We start from the raw sequence: 17,916 nt of genomic DNA on the forward strand, positions 1-17,916 counted from the left end.
TTAATTATATACATTTATAATACATTTATTTACGTATATACATGATATATTTACTCGTGTAAAATAAGATATATGATTTTTTTTTATGGGTGATAGCATGATATAAGATATATGATTTTTTTATTGATGCATTACACTTAATGGCTTTCGTCTTATAATTAGAAATATAAGATATATGATTTTTTTTTATGGGTGATAGCATGATATATTATTGTTTATACTTATATGTTATTATTTCATTAATAATTAGAAATATAAGATATTTGGTTTTTTTTATGGGTGATAGCATGATATATTTATTCATTAAAAAAGTAATATTTTTTTGTTTAATATAAAAAATTAAATTATAGTGTGATATATTAATAAAAAATAGGAAAAGTATATTTTAATATTTTTTAAGGAAAAACTGATGACATTATTTTAATTACAAATGCATAGTATATTTAAAAATGAACACAAAAATATTTAAAAGGAGATAAAAATGAGTAATTTTTTGATTATTTTGTATTTTTTTAAAATGCAAATGATTTGATAACTCTAAAAATTTCTAAACAATTTAATTTAACGTTAATCAAAATAATCAACTTTTCTTATAAGCAATTACATGAACAGGTTTATGAGAATCAAGGAGAAACAATCTACTTTTTTCTATAAACAATAATATAAACAGATTTATGAGAATCAAAGAGAAATAATCTATTTTTTCCTATAAATAATTACATGAATAAATTTATGAAAATCAAACATTATTGATGAAATTGTAAGAGCTGTGAATAATGGAAGCACACCAAATAGAGGAGATGATGGACGGTGGTAAACCCTGACACTAGCAGAGAAGATGGAATTGGAAGAGAAAGATGAATGGAGATTTGACTGGAGAAGAAAAAAAGGAGTCTAACGTCTGAGACTCTAAATGTCTGGCAGAAGAAAATGAAACGCTTCAACTTTTTTAGGGTCTAATATTTACATTTCTCTCTCTTAATAAATACATGAATATTTATTTATTTTCTTCCCTCACATCCCAACCTATCTTATCTCTCTCACATTTCTTTCATTTTCCGAAAAATATTTTCTCCACAAACACTATATCTTTTATTTTTAACACAAACAAAAATTTCATACTCAAATATCTTGTTGGATTTGGATTTTCTTTCAATTTTTTCATCAAAACCATCTACTATAAGGTATACATATGAAATTAATTTTTTGTTATTTGATATTGGGTTGTATGAAGTGTTTAGATTATGTCATTATTTATTACATGATGTAAATAGCTAATTATAGTGTATCTTAGATTAGCACCCCGATTAGTTTTAGCTAATTTTATGATTAATTAGTTAGCTATATATAGTCCTCTCTTGTACATTGCACAGTAGGGTAATACATTGAGTTTACTCCATTTTCTCTTTTCTTTCTTGGTAATCCAAAGTTAACATTGTTAACATTATTAGTGAAATTTGTACGATAAAAATAGTGATGGTCAAATTTGTGTATAATATATTAAAAAATTTGAGATAAATTTTTTATGATATTGTGTATTAATTTGTTTAAATGATAGAATATATGTTGTTGTTTTGTTAGTTGTATAGAATATATGTTTTTAGAATTGGTAAAAAAATTTAGGAACCATTAACAATAATTTCTGTTTTTAGTTTTGTTAATAATAATTTCTTTAAGTTTAATATATATATATATATATATATATATATATATATATATATATATATATATATATATATATATATATATATTGTTTTTGACATAAATGAATTCTTAAAACTGAATATTATTATTTTTTATAGAAATGAAATATTATTTTTATTTTTTAAAACATAATATTATTTTTATTTGTAAAAATAGCATATTATTATTTTTTAAATCAAATTATTATTATATCAAAAACAATTTTTTTATAAAAAACAAAATATTATTATTTAAAAACAGAATATTATTATTTTTTAACTCAAAGTATTATTATATTATTTTATAAAAATAGAATATTATTATATTAAAACAGTTTTATTTTTTTTAAAAGAAATGAAATATTTGCCAGATGAATTTCACCTTACAAGTTTTTAAATATTCAAACTTTGCTAGGTGAATTTCACCCCGCAACTCACTGAACATATTGCACGCCTGCTCTGAACCAACTGTGTCACCTACTCAAAACAACCAGTTTCACATTCCTACAAGTCTTGGAAAGCGTGTTTGCGGGGTGCATATAACCTGGCAACATTGCAGGATGGAAACCACCTGGCAAAGTTGCAGGGTGTATTTCCCCTAACGAAAGTTGCGACTAATGTTTTTGCAGGGTGAATACACCACCTCGCAATTGTTGTGTTGCAGGGTGATTATATATTTGCGGGGTGGGTTTCATCGGACAAATTTGTGTTTTTTTGTGTTTTTTTTTTTGTAGTGATTTAAGTACTTGTCATTCCTCTTTTTCTAGGAGTTACAAGTGGTTAGATCTGGATTTGGACGAAGAGAAAGTAGATCTCTTTTCCAAATGCTTTGTGGCAATGAAAAAGCCTAATGTTAATGTGAAGTTCATCAAAGAGAAACTTCTCTTACTTGGCTTCTCTTAAATCAAGCTCTCCTACTTAGGGGGCGATTATTTTCTTGTTAGTTTTGCATTGGAAGGTGGTTCAATCATTTTTTACACTAATGAGCTGAAGGTTTGTAGCCTTTTCTTTGTGTCACGTACACCTAGGAATACTTCTCTCAACTAATTTAAAAAAGATGTATGGCACTCATGTACAAGTATTCCCCTACACATTTGGAGTAATGATTCTTTCACTAAAATAGGTTCACTCTTTGGAAGAGTTATCGAGGTGGACTTGAAAGCATCCAAGTGAACTCAAGCCCCCGACCTATTTTTAAGGAGGGTTTGAGTTCACAGAAGATTAACTTGTCCAAATGTCTGAATGGTGCTTTTTTTTTTGTCTTTCTTATCTCCAAAGTCATATTTCTATATCACTATAGTTTTTCAAGTTGTTAGATAGTAAGAAAGCGACACAACTGTTTAGAGAAACTCAGAAATTAGGGTGTACTTTTCTTCTAAGTGATGAGGTTGAGATTAAGATATTCTTAGGTGTTATATCCTAAAATTTGCCCACCATCTTCAAATATTCAAAATTATTTCAAAATTGAATTTTTATAAAAATCTTGGGGTCATGTACATTGACATATTGAATTTTATAAATATTCGATTTAAAGTCTATTTTAAAATATAATAGTTTACTCTTAAATTATTTATATTTTAATAAATAGCAAAATATTTGTCTATGCTTCATACACCTTCAATTGACTTTTTAATTTAAATAAGTGACATGACCCAGTTGGTAAGAATTAGAGAGTAAGGCTTGCAAGTATAAGGTCATGGATTTGAATTTTACTTTCCTAATTTTGACATTTTTCCCTTTTACTAAATAGTAGTATTATTCATACAAAGTAAATTATGACAGATTGAACTTACACAATTTTCGAATACTGAATTCGAGATCTATTTAGATAGTATGATTTAGACAAACATATAGTATTCGTCCAAATTTTACTATACAAATGAAGCGATAAAGATAATTTGATAAATGTTATGAATAATTAGATGATTGTCCCTCAAACATCTTATTCCTTATTTATATTTTTTTTTTATTTATTACATTGTCTGTATATTGTCCTAAAAATAGAACCAACCTCATTGTAAAAGATACACCAATGAAATAATACAGAATTATTCTCATCTTTCTCTCTTCTCTTTTATCTTCTTTCTCCTATTTTTATAACACATTATCAGCACAAAGCTCTAAGATTTTGAAGGTACTATTATTCATTTTATTTTTTTTGTTTATATTTTATATTTTCTAATCAATATATTTATAAATAACACATAGAAAATATAGTTCATGAAGAACTTATTAAGCATCCCTGAAGGATGGCAAAATGAATTATTTATATATTATTAAGCATCCCTGAAGGATACAAAAACAAATTATTTATATAGTTCCTGAAGAACTTATTAAGCATTCTTGAAGAATAGCAAAACGAATTATTTATATAGTTCCTGAAGAACTTATTAAGCATCCCTGAAGGATAGCTATGTGTATTTTTTATTTATGATTCATCATATTTGTTCTTTTAGATATCGAAAAAAAAATCGTTTTTGTAATAATGGAACAAATTGATTATATCTTTAAATATATGTCTATATCATCATAATCATGTATGTTCGAGAAAAAAAATACAATCAAATATGTCCATATATCAAAATATTTATTACTTTGTTACCATAATCATCAATTTGAACGAAGCACTGTATTGATGTATATAACTAATTACCTAGTATCTACATAATACATATATATACCTACATATGATATGTATATATAATTTGATTTATATGATAATATTTGAATTTTTCTTCACCCACCTCCCAACCTTCTTGCCCACCCATGGTGAATTTACCACAATACCCCTTGTTTCGGAAGTTCATTTCCGAAACTGTACTTTTTTTTTAAAAAAGGTGTTTTCGGAAATGCATCTCCGAAAACGTGTTTTTTTTAATATAAAATATTGATTTCGGAGATGCATCTCCGAAATAAAGTTACATTTTCAGAAAATGTGGTGTTTCGGAAGTTCATCTCCGGACGCACCCTCCTTGGGGAATTCGGAAATGAACTTCTGAAAATATGTCTGGACAGAAGAAAATGAAAAACAACAACAATTCGCTTTATTTAATCGGGTGAAGATTACAACGATAATATTACATATAATTAAAGTTACATATTGTTGATCACAGGTAGGTGGGGATGAGTCAACATTTTGATAACATCGTCCGCCGATCTTTGAAGTTTCGCGTCCAACTCGATCGGGCCCTTCGAAGAAAATCGGTCGAACGTTGTCCACAAAACCGCCAAATCTTCGTCGTTCTTAATCTCAAAAGGTGTGAACTTAATGCCTCCCTCGTCGTTAAGCGATGGCGAGCGGTACTCGAGCTTGACAACCTTTCAATTCTCGGGATAGCGCAAAAGCGTGTTGAGCGACGGTATCAACTCCGCAAACGGCGTGTCGCGCGAGAAGCGAAATTGGAACGGCATCGGGTAGCCGGTTTCAAAGTAGACGAATGCTAGGTGGGGGTAGGTTTGTGTCATTTGTGTTTTGTGGTGTGGAGAGGATGAAGAAGAGTGTGTATTTATAGACTTATTGGAGCATTGATGGCCTAACAAACCTTATCCTGCCTCAGGGGACATTTTGGAAATGAACTTCCGAAAATAGGCTCCAGACATGTATATTTCGGAAGTTCATTTCCGAATTATGCAGAAACAGACATAAATTTTGCATTTTGTTGATTGCTTAGTGTGTTGTCTAAATTGAACATATGGAATTGACATTAACCATAAATTAGACAAGCAAGTCATAAAACATAATTATATTATACATGTATTGAATCGGTCTGATTTTACATGATAAACAACAATACATACAAAAAACGATCCGGAACAAACTAAAATTCACCGAACCAATCGGTGGATCCTAAGTCCAAAATAGGCTCATTCTTCGACCGCTCTCTATTTTGCTCGCGCTCTTGGCTCATCATTTCTTCAAACTCTGCCATTCTTGAAACAAAAGGATCCGGCCAAGTTTCTGCCTTATTTGAACGATGTGCGGTCCATTGACAACAAGTAGCCGGTATAGGACACCCCGGTTTCAAAAACACTTGGACGAAGTGCCGCGATCGTAGATACCCGATGCATATGATTCGGCCCGACGAGTCCAATGGCGGTCGACTATGAAGTGGAAAGAAAGTCTCACTTAGTCCAAACCTCGTCAAATCGACGCATACAATATCATATGCACTTGCTATGAGATGACCCATATCGGGGAATGACATCCACTTCGAGACCGGAGCGATACCGGTAAGTGGTGGAACAAGTGCATCATGAATTTTTGCAAACTTTTCTTGATTTTCATATAGTCGGCCATAGATGTCCCGATACGAAGTCAACTCCGCAAGAAGTTCCCGTCGGACTAAAGTGTGATTATTTTCCCCTTTACCGAGCAAACCCGCAACGGCCCGATATCCACAATTGCCGTCTCCTCCAACATCAACGATGTTATCGATATATTTGTGCATAAAAAGTGGCATCTCATCAATGTAGACAATGGGTGATTTTTTTATCGGCGGTGTGCGAGGTGGCTTCGAAATACGGGCACCTTTGTTACAACTACTCTTGGACTTAGGTGTCTCATGAATTTCCGGTAACGATGCATCAACATGTTCAAAGTAGGAAGGAGATCGTTTTGTTGATGTGTCATCTTGTGTAATTTTGGACTTTTTCGGTGCACCTTTAGTCTTAACCGGTTGAGATGGTGGTTTCAAATCGGTGGTCTCCGGAAATGCGATCTTTCGCAATTGTTCTTTTATGTGCATTTTTGTTGTGTCGTCCGCTTTAGCAAACTTCTCCATTATCACTTCCAACTCGTCGGAGATGGTGATTTTGGATCATTTTCTTTCGGCGGGTCAAAATCATCAAAACGAAGTTTCTTCCAATGGTCGGCTACCTCATCCATGCGTATGGGTGAATTCAAATTCTTTTTTTTGCAAGTATACAAGCACATGGTAGGCCGTATGTCTTTCTAATCGTGCACCCACATAATGAACTATCCGGCCCCGTCGTCTCCGACCGCTTAGCTTCATGAAACAAAAAATTCAAACCCGTTCGAGATATGTTGTAAATCAATTGGGAGAATAGAATTTGCCCTTTAAACCGGTGTTCCATAACCGTCTTGCTCCGACCGAACGATGTTTGAATTTCATTGTGTTGATTTTCAAGCATTTGGTTCACGGTGTCCCATCCCCGACACAAATCTCCCTTGCTATCACCCAACCACCTCTTGAAGACCGCATGTGCGGATTCAACTCGGTTAGTCGTGGTGCAACCAAGATGTCTAACTCGATTTGTCCAAGCGCACACGACTTTTTCTCTAACTTTGTCAAGAATGGTGGATTCGACATAATGACAAAAAGTCTTAAGGGAACCACACAATGACCTAAAGTGTACCAATTTCTCGGTATACACATCTTCGGAGTAGGCATCCAAAATTTCCCTCCATGCCGCCATTATCCTATCAACCACAACACCGGCTTTAACAATTTTACCGTTTTCATCCAGCCTATCTTTTGTCCCAACCGCGGGTTTCAACTTGCTTCTCACGTTGCAAGTTATGTGATACCGGCAAAGTAAAGCGGTAGATGTCGGAAAGACGGTATCGACCGCATTCATCAAAGCATTGTCCCGGTCGGTGACAATGACGTTTGGCATAACCGATTGATCAACTAACAAAGACTTGCAAATTCCCAAGGCCCACGTAAAGTTGTCTTCTTTTTCACACTCCAAAAAAGCAAACCCCACCGAATAAGTCTTGTCCGTCGAGGTAACACCGACTATCTCTAGAAGCGGAAGCCTATGCTTGTTGGTCTTGTACGTCGAATCCATCACAAGAACGGTTGGAAATGTGTTGAATAATTTGATACTTTCGGGATGAGTCCAAAAAATATCACGCACGGTAACTTTGTCCTCGGAGGTTCGGAAGCTTGAAACATAATTGTTATCGCCTAGAAGTTTCAAAAGTTGTTGCATTTCCGACCGAGGGCCCATATTTAAAACCTTGAGATTGTGCCGTTCATTGTAAACTTGCTTGATATTTGAAACGCTATCCGGTTTCTTACGCTTCAAATCGGCAAGTATGTTGCGAGGCGCCACTTTGACTATCGTTAGGTCCGATATCACATTCCTCTCTTCGCGGGACAAACGACACGCCATTGGATGCCCGTGTAACTTGACATCCAAGGCATGATTATGCATTCCACAAATCACGGTTAACCGCCACAAATCATCAACCCTCCGAGTGACACGCAACTTAAAGGGACACCCTCACTTTCTCGACCCCGTGTCCTCGTGTTTTAGCACCCGGTTTGATTGTACATAACTACCACCCCGTTCGCAATTCAAAACAACGAAAGCTTTCTGCCTACTATTTCCGTTGTCCGACCTTAAAATAACAATTGCAAATCCATTTTTGTTAGCTTCCTTTCGAACCCAATCAAGCAATTGTTCGCGATCGCCGAAGCTCCGATCAATTGTAAAATGTTGTTGAACATCGACCGCGTTGATCATAGGAGTAGCGTCAATAACCGGATCGTTATTAACGTTGAAAATTTCCGGAACTAATACTCCATCGTCTTGCACAATGTTGTCCGGATGCACCATACCTAACAAATGAATAAATTATCAAAAGTTGGCCAAAACTGTTTTTTTTTACTGCCAGGCCTATTTTCGGAAGTTCATTTCCGAAATATGTTAGGTAACATATTTCGAAAATGAACTTCCGAATTATATCAGTGTTCAGCAGAATTTTGTTGAATCAATGTAGTGAAATAGGGAATGAAATAAGTGATGTTTACCTGAAATTGTAGCTTTTTATGCTCCATTTAACGTGATCAACGGTTTGAAACTTGATTTTAGGACGAAAAATGGATGGAGATTGATTGGGTTTTGTGGAGGGTTTGGAAAAGTGTTGGAGAAAAATGATGAAATAGTGAAGGAGGGAAATTTGTATATGCAGAAATATTTTCGGAAATGAACTTCCGAAATATTAACGGTTTTGACATCTTCGGAGGTTCATTTTCGAAGACAAAAAAAATTCAAAAAAAAAAAGCGCTTCGGAAGTTCATTTCCGAAGCAGGGGTAGTTTTGGTTTTTCGCTGGGGGTCACCCCCATAGGGAGGTGGCTAAAGAAAAAATCTAATATTTCCTTGTAATTGTATATCACAATTTTCTTCAATCATTGCGTTTGTATATAACAAATGCGGTCCAATAACATTTTTTTTATATATCATAATCATTTATGATGATTGGACAATTGTTCCAAAAGAACTAATATTTTAATATAAAAAATCTTTGAAGAATTATAATTTTTTGTTGATCGTTGTTGAAAAAAATTGATTAATTCTATAAGAATCAGACAATCAAGGAAATACTTTCAAGAATATCTTCAAAATATTTTATTATATTCATTTATTTTTAATATAGTAGTTTAAAATATTATATTGTAATGATAGTGTCTCTTAATATCAATATTGATTTTTCTGATTCTTATTTATTCATTATGTTATTCTATTGAAATTAACTTATGATATTTATTTTATTTAGTTATTAATGAATAATTTTTTTCATTCTTTAGATTTAGTTTATAACAATTAAATCAAATGAAAATTAATCATTTGTTTAAAATATATCTATTTTTATATTGATGTTTTGATGACAACAAAATTCCAATTATATTTTCACTATATATTGTAAACAAGCATAATCGGTTTACAAATCATAATTGTAAACCAGAAGTTTAGAAATCAAATTTAACAAATTAAACAACCATAAAACTTAAGCATAATCGAATTTATTATGATGTGAAAACTAGTATTGAAGAACCAGAAATTTCTTCAATCCCGAATGTATTAAGATGCGAAAACTAGTATTGAAGAACCAGAAGTTTCTTCAATTCCGAATGTATTATGATGCAAAAACTAGTATTGAAGAACTAGAAGTTTCTTCAATCCAATAAATTTTGTGTGTTTCTAAAGGAAAATAAAAATCTGAGAAATTGAGTTTTTCATCACATTAATTATTGCATCGACTAAAATATTATGCAAATAGTTATTGTTATCACAACCAGAAGTTTGTGAAGTTGTTTTCTCATACTAAGATCTCAGTTTCTAAATTTTTCATAACTTTATTGATAAGTATCACATATATTATTAAAATTAATATCGAACATCTTGTAGCATATGCTCATAACAAAAAAAAAAGGACCTGAAGATCCATTCTTTAGACGTCTAAAGTTAATTGTATGATTGATAATTGTAAGATCATAAGTTCTAAATTAGATATTTGAAACATAAAATATGAATATTAATATATTCATTCGCATTAAGCCAGCAAGATAGTATATGTTAATTCTCCTCTTAACTTACAAATTATTTTAGGATAATAATCTAATATCTCTCTTCTAAGTAAAATTTTTGATGTGTTGTGATTATTCATTGCTCCAATATAGTACGCTAAGATGAGTTTTGAAATAATATTGAGAAAATATATTTTATCTGAATTCCCTATTTGAGGATGTATCTTGATCCAATAATTGGATAGTTGTTTGAAGTCTAGTAGGTTGACTATCAATTGATAAATTAATTTTCTCAATATTAGGGGGAGAGAATAAGCAACTGAAAGTGTGAATCAAAAGTTCAAATGTGAACCAGAAGTTCAATTAATAAAATAAATTGTTGTCTTGATCCTCGTACAAACCAATATGAACCAAAAGTTCAAAATATTATTCATTTGTAAAGTTTATGAAACAAATTACCAGCTGTTAATACTCCACTCAAAGTGAATTCTCCTATTGGATAAGCTCATATTGCAAATGAGTTGTAGCCGCGCCTGAACCGTGGTATGAAAGTCGGTTCCAATGTTAAAAGTCCTCTACTAAGAAAAGAAACTAAAGTTAAAGATAACCCGAGTGAGAATATGAAAATTCTAAGAGCACTTTGACATAATTTATTTTTCAGTTCCAGAAGAACTAATCAAGTACTTGAAATATGAAATAAAGAGATCTCGATAAATTATGTCATGAATGAAATGCGATGGAATCGAAAGTAAGATAACCAAAATAAAGTCAATATTGACATTGTCTTCGGATAAAGTATAGCGCTAAAGATGATAAATGATAACGAGGATCATGAATCAAAGTCTATCAAAGATTGTAGACAAAGTGAGAATTGGTCAAAATAAATATATTCAATTGAAGATTAATTAAACTCATTTTACAAGTGACTCAATTTTTAACATGTAGTCCCAACACCTCAAGGTGTAAAACTAATGAGATATAAATGAGTTTTGTGAAAAATCAAAATAAGAATGACATAAAGTTTGATTTGTTGCTCAATGATTTTCACAAAGACCTAAGATTGATTTTGATGAAATATATCCATCTGTAGTGGATTTAATTAATTTTTCAATATTTGATTAGCCTTGTAGCATATAAAGGGTTTAATTTGAACATGATGGATGTTGTGACATCTTACTTATACGACTCACTTGATAATGATATTTATTGAAACTTGCTAAAGGGTTTAATATCTCAGATATAGATAATTTTGGATCTCGAGAAAGTTACTCCATCAAATTAAACAATTGTCTCAATGAATATTTGCTAAGGGAGAGATATACAAATAAATACATGTCATTGTATTTTTATGAAAAAAGTTTAGAAAAACATTTTCTATATGTGGATGACATTAAATTATTGGAATTCTTGAAGAGATTTCAAAATTTATAAATCTCTTAAAGAAATGGTCTGAGACAAAGGACATAGAAAAGACAAAGTTATGTCTATGTTTACAAATTAAGCATTTGGAAAGTAGAATATTTCTACATTAAGAACCTTATATAGAAAAGGTATTAAAACGTTCGTATATGGACAAATATTGTCTACCCCTATGATGTTAGACCATTGGGTTGGATAAGACTTTTTCAGACCTCGAGAAGATGAGGAAAACTACTTGTTTTAAAAGTACCATATCTTAGTGTAATTCGAGCACGGGTGTGTCTTGCTAAGTATACATGCCACGATATATCGATTTCTATCAATCTATTAGAAATACACATTTCTTCACCTACACAAAGAAGTTGAAACAAAGTCAGACAAATACTTTGTTACCATAGAGGTTTATGTTACTTACCAGATCCTTATAACTGTATATCACAAATATGTCACTTGTTTACTTGTGGAGGTACACCAATTTCATGGAGATCTAAGAAACAACTCATGGAAACAACTTCATCAAATCCTTCATAACTATTAGCACTATATGAAGTTACTTCCAAGAAGAACTATTAAGCAACTACTACAAAGAATATTGTCTCACATATAAATGTATGCATGAGGGGGAGAAATAAATATGTTATGCACTCTTTTCCCCTTCACCATAGTTTTGTCCCACTGGGTTTTTATGGTAAGGTTTTTAACGAGGCAGTTCTCATTCAAAGAATATTGTACTATTTTTCCTTTACTAGATTTTTTTCCAATGGGTTTTTTCTAGTAAGGTTTTAACGAGGCATATCCAAAACAATCATCCAAAGGGGAGTGTTATGAATAATTAGATGATTGTCCCTCAAGCATCTTATTCCTTATTTATAATATTTTGTATTTATTACATTGTCTGTATATTGTCCTATAAATAGGACCAACCTCATTGTAAAGGATACACCAATAAAATAATACAGAATTATTCTCATTTTTCTCTCTTCTCTTTTATCTTCTTTCTTCTTATTTTATAATAATAAAGATAATTTGAGCTAAACTTATAGGGTATAATGAACAATTCCCAAATAAAAAGAAATAGTTTTGAAGATACTAAATTCATTAAGTTTCAGAATAACCAAGTCATAAATGTATCTGCACCATACTATGAACTCTAAATTCTGAATGTACTTCCACAGTTTTGATCCATGCCATAAGACCATCCTTTCATCGCAATTAAATGGTTATAATGATGTGTGCCTACACTATTATGAATGTACTTTCATACCAAAGAATTTTAAAACCATCATCACTTCACTTGTACTAAAAGAATAATTTCAAACTTCAAATGCCAGTTTGTTACCCTCAGATTTAAACCAGATCAAGTAGTCAGAGAATTATACTTTCATTCCATCTATACAAATAAATAGGTCTGGCCAAAATTAAATTATACACATAGGTGGTGTCCACAGTGCACACTTAAATTTTTGGTACCATCCTCAACACAACCATTAAAGTAGACTAAGGCTTTGTTTGGATTGATGGAACCGGGTGGAGCGGAGCGGAATGAGATGGAATAAAATGATATTCCATTGTTTGGATAAGTTAAAAACGGATGGAGTGGAGCGGAATGGAGTGGTATGGATTCTATTCCATTCCATCACTTACCACCATTTTTCTTCCCCTCCGATTTGGGCGGAATGAACAACTTACTTTGTTCCGTCCTGAAATTTCCAAACAATGGAATGGTATCTTCGTTCCGCTCCGCTCCACTCCGCTCCATCTCACTCCGCTCCGCTCCATTCCGCTCCGTTGATTTTATGATATCCAAACATAGCCTAAGGGTGAGTTTAAAAGAGTTAGTATCTATGCAAGTGTTGTAAACCATTTATTAGAATCATTTATGATAATATGTTCATAATTTGTTTTCAGCCTATTTTGGTATGCAGCTCTAGATGACCTGTAGGAATTAAAACTTATTCATAAGAACTCAACAATAATCTCTTAATTGAGTTATCCATACACATCCTAAGCATAGTACATATTACATGACAGGTCCCGAACCATCGATTTTAAAACACGAAACACCTAAATCATTGTGTGCCTTCTTCACCCGATAACGTTAGAACATGTAATTTAGTGTTAGAACTGATCAGTTTTCATTCAGGCGATAAGTTTTCTCAGCATTTGAAGAAAGATGGCAATGCAAAGGGAAAACTGCTTTGCCATTCTGCTGCCTCGTCAACAATGATGAGTTGTTCCCAATGTCGCGAAAGGGAGATCGATTTGGAGCGAGTAAACCACCTCTAACACTAGCATCATGTGTTTTTCTCTCTCCATTCCTTAAAACCTTACTGTGTTTTCTGTTTTCTGCAACATTACTATTATTTTCCTTCATGCTGCAAACTACTATTCGCTTCTCAAACTCGTTCTGCGTATCCAAGGGAATCGCCAAACATTTAGTCTCCTTAACTGCATTCTGTTCGATCCTAAACCTCTCGAGATCACCACTGAGCGTGGAAAGTTTCTCCTCAAGCTCATTTTTCTTACTTTCGGACGAAAGAGCTCTTTGTTTCCACTCTTGCACCTGTGCGAAAGAAAACAAGAGGTTAATGTAAACAGAAAACACTAAGATGTTTGAATTGAGAATAAACTTTATCATCTTACCGCATTGTGTAGAGATTGGATTTGAGAATCAGAATGCAGGGCGCGATCTTCCCAGAAATCTCGTGAAGCCTGCAGTTCTTCCATCTCTTCCCTCACCTGACCAAGCATCTCCTGCATTTGTGACCATTGCTCTGTCTCAACTCTAACTTGCTCCACTATTTTTCTTACAATAGTCTTACAATGTCCTGAACACATGTTCCCCTCACATGACAATTTTTCCTACATGATTGGAAAATATATAATTTGATAAGAATTGATATCATTCTTTTAACTCAGTTACACGAAAACGGCCACGCCAAAACAATATCGGAAGTTGTTGATACTGATACGGTTATTCAATGTTTTTATGGTGAAAAAGAAATTGTGGTTAATTCACAATGCGACGACTGCAATTAATATTGCAACACTGTACCGACCAAAATCGCAAAAGTCTTTACGTTACCGCGACCGTTATTTAAAATCTTTCAACAAAGAAATCAACTTAGAACAAAGAAATCAAGAACATGCCTGATGAGGTAGTTGAAATTCAACTCTCTTGGAAGTTGAACCAGAACTAGCAAGAGAGCTACTAGCAGTGGACAGCAGTGAATTGTACTCTTCCTCCATTCTCTCCAATAATATCCCCTTTGACAATCCCTCCATTTTTTTTCTTAGAATCTCAACCTTTTCAAAAAAGTCCATAAGAAACAAACATCAAAAAAGACAAGAGATAAATTAACAACCTAAGCAATAATGCAAACACATGGTGGTTACTTTTTTCACCTACATTCAATTTTCCACTGGCAACAACACTATCATCAAACCTTCCACTTCTTCTAACTAACAAACTAACATTTTCCATCTCTTCAAACTCCCTTAAATATATTCCATCGGACGGTCCTCCAATCTTCTCGAGCCGTCTCTGCAGAACAGAAACTTGTTTGTCAAAATTTTTGTTACTCTTCCTTCTCTCAGAATCCTTAACCGTTGATCTCTTTTGCAGCTTCTGAAGTTTCTCCGTCAACTCATGAATCTCTTCATCCAAAACCATGTCAATATTCTTTCCTTCACAAATCTTTATTCTCCCCTACATTACAATTTCTAAGTTAAAAACCAAATCATGCAAACCAGTCTTATAAACATTCATATAAATTTAGAAACAGTACTAAACATATATGGAGGACGAAACACCGAAAACACGAACTAATAATTTAAAAAAATAATAAATTAAAACATAATCACAAATACTGACAGTCTTTTCTAAGTGCAAGAGGAAAGTGAACTAACAGAAACAAGGGTATGAACAACAGATCTTAGAGTCCGTTCCATTTTCGAACGAGTCCTCTCCAGCTTCTTAACAGCAATTTCCTTCTCCATCCTCAACAAATTACACTCGGCTCTCAACATCTCCGCTTGAAACTTCCACTTCTCTTCCTCCAACCCATCACCACTCTCAGTAACAACTCTCTCCCTCCTCCTTTCTTCCTCCAACAGCACTACTGGAACATTCACCGGAGGTGCACGTTTTTCTCTATCAAACAACGACCCCAACATGTTACTATTGTTATTGTTGTTACTCATTTTGAGGTCATTCCGGGCAGAAGAGGAGGAGGAGAAAGGGAGTCTCCGGCGAGGACGGCGAGGGAAGTGAAGTATTCTTGGTGTTGGAGGAGGAGGTGGATGTTGATGCCATTTGGGTCTTCTTGTTGATGATGATGTGTACATTTTTTTACTACTGTACTTCTACCATGCAATGAAACAAACAAGAACGAATAAAGATGAGATATACTGTAGTTTGAAATGAGAGAGTTAATGGTTAAGAGCGCTACTAGTATAATAGAAGTGAAGTAACCTCGTGAAGAGGAAGAACAGAGATTTTGAAATGAAAGGTGTGTGTGATAACAATAACAGCGTTATTATTATTATTATTATGTGTGTGTGCTTTTTTTGCGTGCCTGTTATTTATTTCCCAACGTTGGGTACTGCCTCTTCATGGGAATTTGAAAATGACTTTTCTGGCTTCTGTTTGCTTTTTTTCCCCAAAATGTTCTTGTTTTCTCTCACTTACCTTAGTCGGTAGCTTATTCATTTGCATTTTCATTAATTACCTAGAAATTATGTTTTGAATTTCATTATGATGATGCTCATTTGTGAAATCAAAATTTTTACTTAATCACTTTCACTTTATTTCATTCTATTTTTTTTTTTATGTTTACATTGACAAAGTCAATGTATAAATAGTAAAAATAAAGTATGTGTTGGAAAAACAATTTTTTTTAAAAGAAAATCAATGCACAATTTATAATCTACTTAAATTTAAATTTTTTTAGTATTTTCTTCAAAGTATTTTATACTTTGGATATCATATGGGACTAATTCATAATTGGTGAAAGAGGTTTTAGCAAGTGTATTGTAAATATTTAACAAAAAAATTATGAATATTATTGAATTATATAATTTTAATTCAATTTAACAAATTTTAGTTTGTGATTATTTTCAATATTAAAAATTAAACTAAATAAATTGTTTTGAAATTAATAAAAAATCAAGAGGTCAATAGGTGTATATACGGGTTGGGTTGGATCAGGTTTGACCTAACCCGTTACCCGATCCATTCAAACTTTAATGAGTTGGATTCATCATCCAACTCGCAATTAAACATTCAAAATCAATTAAAACTGACTCGTTCATATTAGGGTTGGATTGGAATGGATTGGTTTTGCGGGTTATGTTTCAAATAAAAAATATTTTTTGATAATTTTTTTTAATTATAAACAAATTGTGACACAATTCAATACAATTACATTCATTTCTAACACTCAAACTCTATGAAACGCATCATATAATGTTTAATAAAGTCCATCCATATGACATAACACTTGATAATAGTAGAAAATTCCATAAGACACGTTATTTTCATAAAATACGTAAGTTAGAAATGATACAAAAGAAAATAAGAAACAACATTTAGTCTGAAAATTACATAAAATTATTCATCTAATAGTTGTTGTAATGCTTTAGTACAACTATTGACTAATTAATACTCTAATGAATTATTAGTGTAATTAATTAGGAGATTAGTGGTGCAAAAATTCTGCTAATTGGAATGTCCTCTAGGAATTGACCAATTAAGTGGATAAATGGCATATTAGTACTTTCACCCTTATACGTGGAACTTTATAATTTTGAACTTATTTCCTCATTTCCAATCCATTTTCTTCATTCCAAATATCGAAATTTAGGAGGAAAGGGTGGAACACGTGAGAACAAGAAAAGTTGGAGCAAAATCATCTTCAACCTTCATTACATCTCTTGCATGCATCAGGAACCCATTCAAATCTCTGATCCTTTATTCATCCAACCTTATTTCCGAACCAACAATTCTTCATCAAGCAAGGTGAGTCTTTAGCTAGAACGTAGAAATTAGGGATTTTGTATGATCATGAGAGGGATGTGAAAATTTCCTAAAATCATGTCAATTGCATGTTTATGTGTTTAAATGTGTTGCTTATCATCAATTTCATGTCAAATATGTGTTTTTGTTTCTAATATAATGATTGCATGTAAGATTTGGAGTTGGGTTCGTGTCTGAATGCCTTTCTGTTTTTTTCCATCCTCGCTCAGCGAGAATTCATATTTCTAAGTGAGCCTTCAAACACGCCCCTTTGTAGTTTATGGGTTCGCTGGCCAGGCGACCTCAGTGCTCGTTAAGCAAGCATTCACACAGAAAAAACTCATGTTTTTGGGCAACTTCGCTAGGCGAGTAGTAGCTTTTCCCAACGAGACCTTGCTTGGAGCTCGTTGTGCTTCGCTAAGTGAAAGACCTGTTTTAAGGGAAAAGTTCAGTTTTGGAAGATCTCGCTTGGACCTCACTGGAGCTCGCTAATCGGGCCTTTGAAGTTGAAAATTTATATT

General features: G+C 32.8%; 2 protein-coding genes across 2 annotated transcripts; both read right to left on the reverse strand.

Moving 5' to 3' along the window:
* Positions 1-13,296: 13,296 nt before the first annotated feature.
* On the reverse strand, positions 13,297-14,237 carry LOC131607175 (uncharacterized). Its single transcript, XM_058879199.1, has 2 exons — positions 14,023-14,237; positions 13,297-13,942 (listed from the first exon to the last, which is right to left on the reverse strand). The coding sequence occupies exons 1-2, from the start codon at positions 14,215-14,217 to the stop codon at positions 13,508-13,510; spliced, it is 630 nt and encodes a 209-aa protein (XP_058735182.1). The 5' UTR covers positions 14,218-14,237; the 3' UTR covers positions 13,297-13,507.
* Positions 14,238-14,517: 280 nt separating this feature from the next.
* Positions 14,518-15,876, reverse strand: LOC131605308 (uncharacterized). The gene is made up of 3 exons (XM_058877681.1): positions 15,289-15,876; positions 14,789-15,088; positions 14,518-14,685 (listed from the first exon to the last, which is right to left on the reverse strand). Exons 1-3 carry the CDS (start codon positions 15,724-15,726, stop codon positions 14,518-14,520), a joined length of 906 nt encoding a protein of 301 aa, XP_058733664.1. The 5' UTR covers positions 15,727-15,876.
* Between the last annotated feature and the right edge of the window lie 2,040 nt (positions 15,877-17,916).

This window comes from Vicia villosa, linkage group LG5 (assembly GCF_029867415.1).
Source record: "Vicia villosa cultivar HV-30 ecotype Madison, WI linkage group LG5, Vvil1.0, whole genome shotgun sequence".
In the NCBI taxonomy this organism is placed as follows: domain Eukaryota; kingdom Viridiplantae; phylum Streptophyta; class Magnoliopsida; order Fabales; family Fabaceae; genus Vicia; species Vicia villosa.

Excerpts from the sequence above, each read along its gene's own strand:
- LOC131607175 (XM_058879199.1), bottom strand. The coding sequence starts at position 14,217 with ATGTGTTCAGGACATTGTAAGACTATTGTAAGAAAAATAGTGGAGCAA. Across the intron at positions 13,943-14,022 it reads TCCAATCTCTACACAATGCG|GTGCAAGAGTGGAAACAAAG; the intron begins GTAAGATGATAA and ends TCTTTCGCACAG.
- LOC131605308 (XM_058877681.1), bottom strand. The coding sequence starts at position 15,726 with ATGTACACATCATCATCAACAAGAAGACCCAAATGGCATCAACATCCA. Across the intron at positions 15,089-15,288 it reads TTGTTCATACCCTTGTTTCT|GGGAGAATAAAGATTTGTGA; the intron begins GTTAGTTCACTT and ends ATTGTAATGTAG. Across the intron at positions 14,686-14,788 it reads TTGCCAGTGGAAAATTGAAT|GTTGAGATTCTAAGAAAAAA; the intron begins GTAGGTGAAAAA and ends TTTTTTGAAAAG.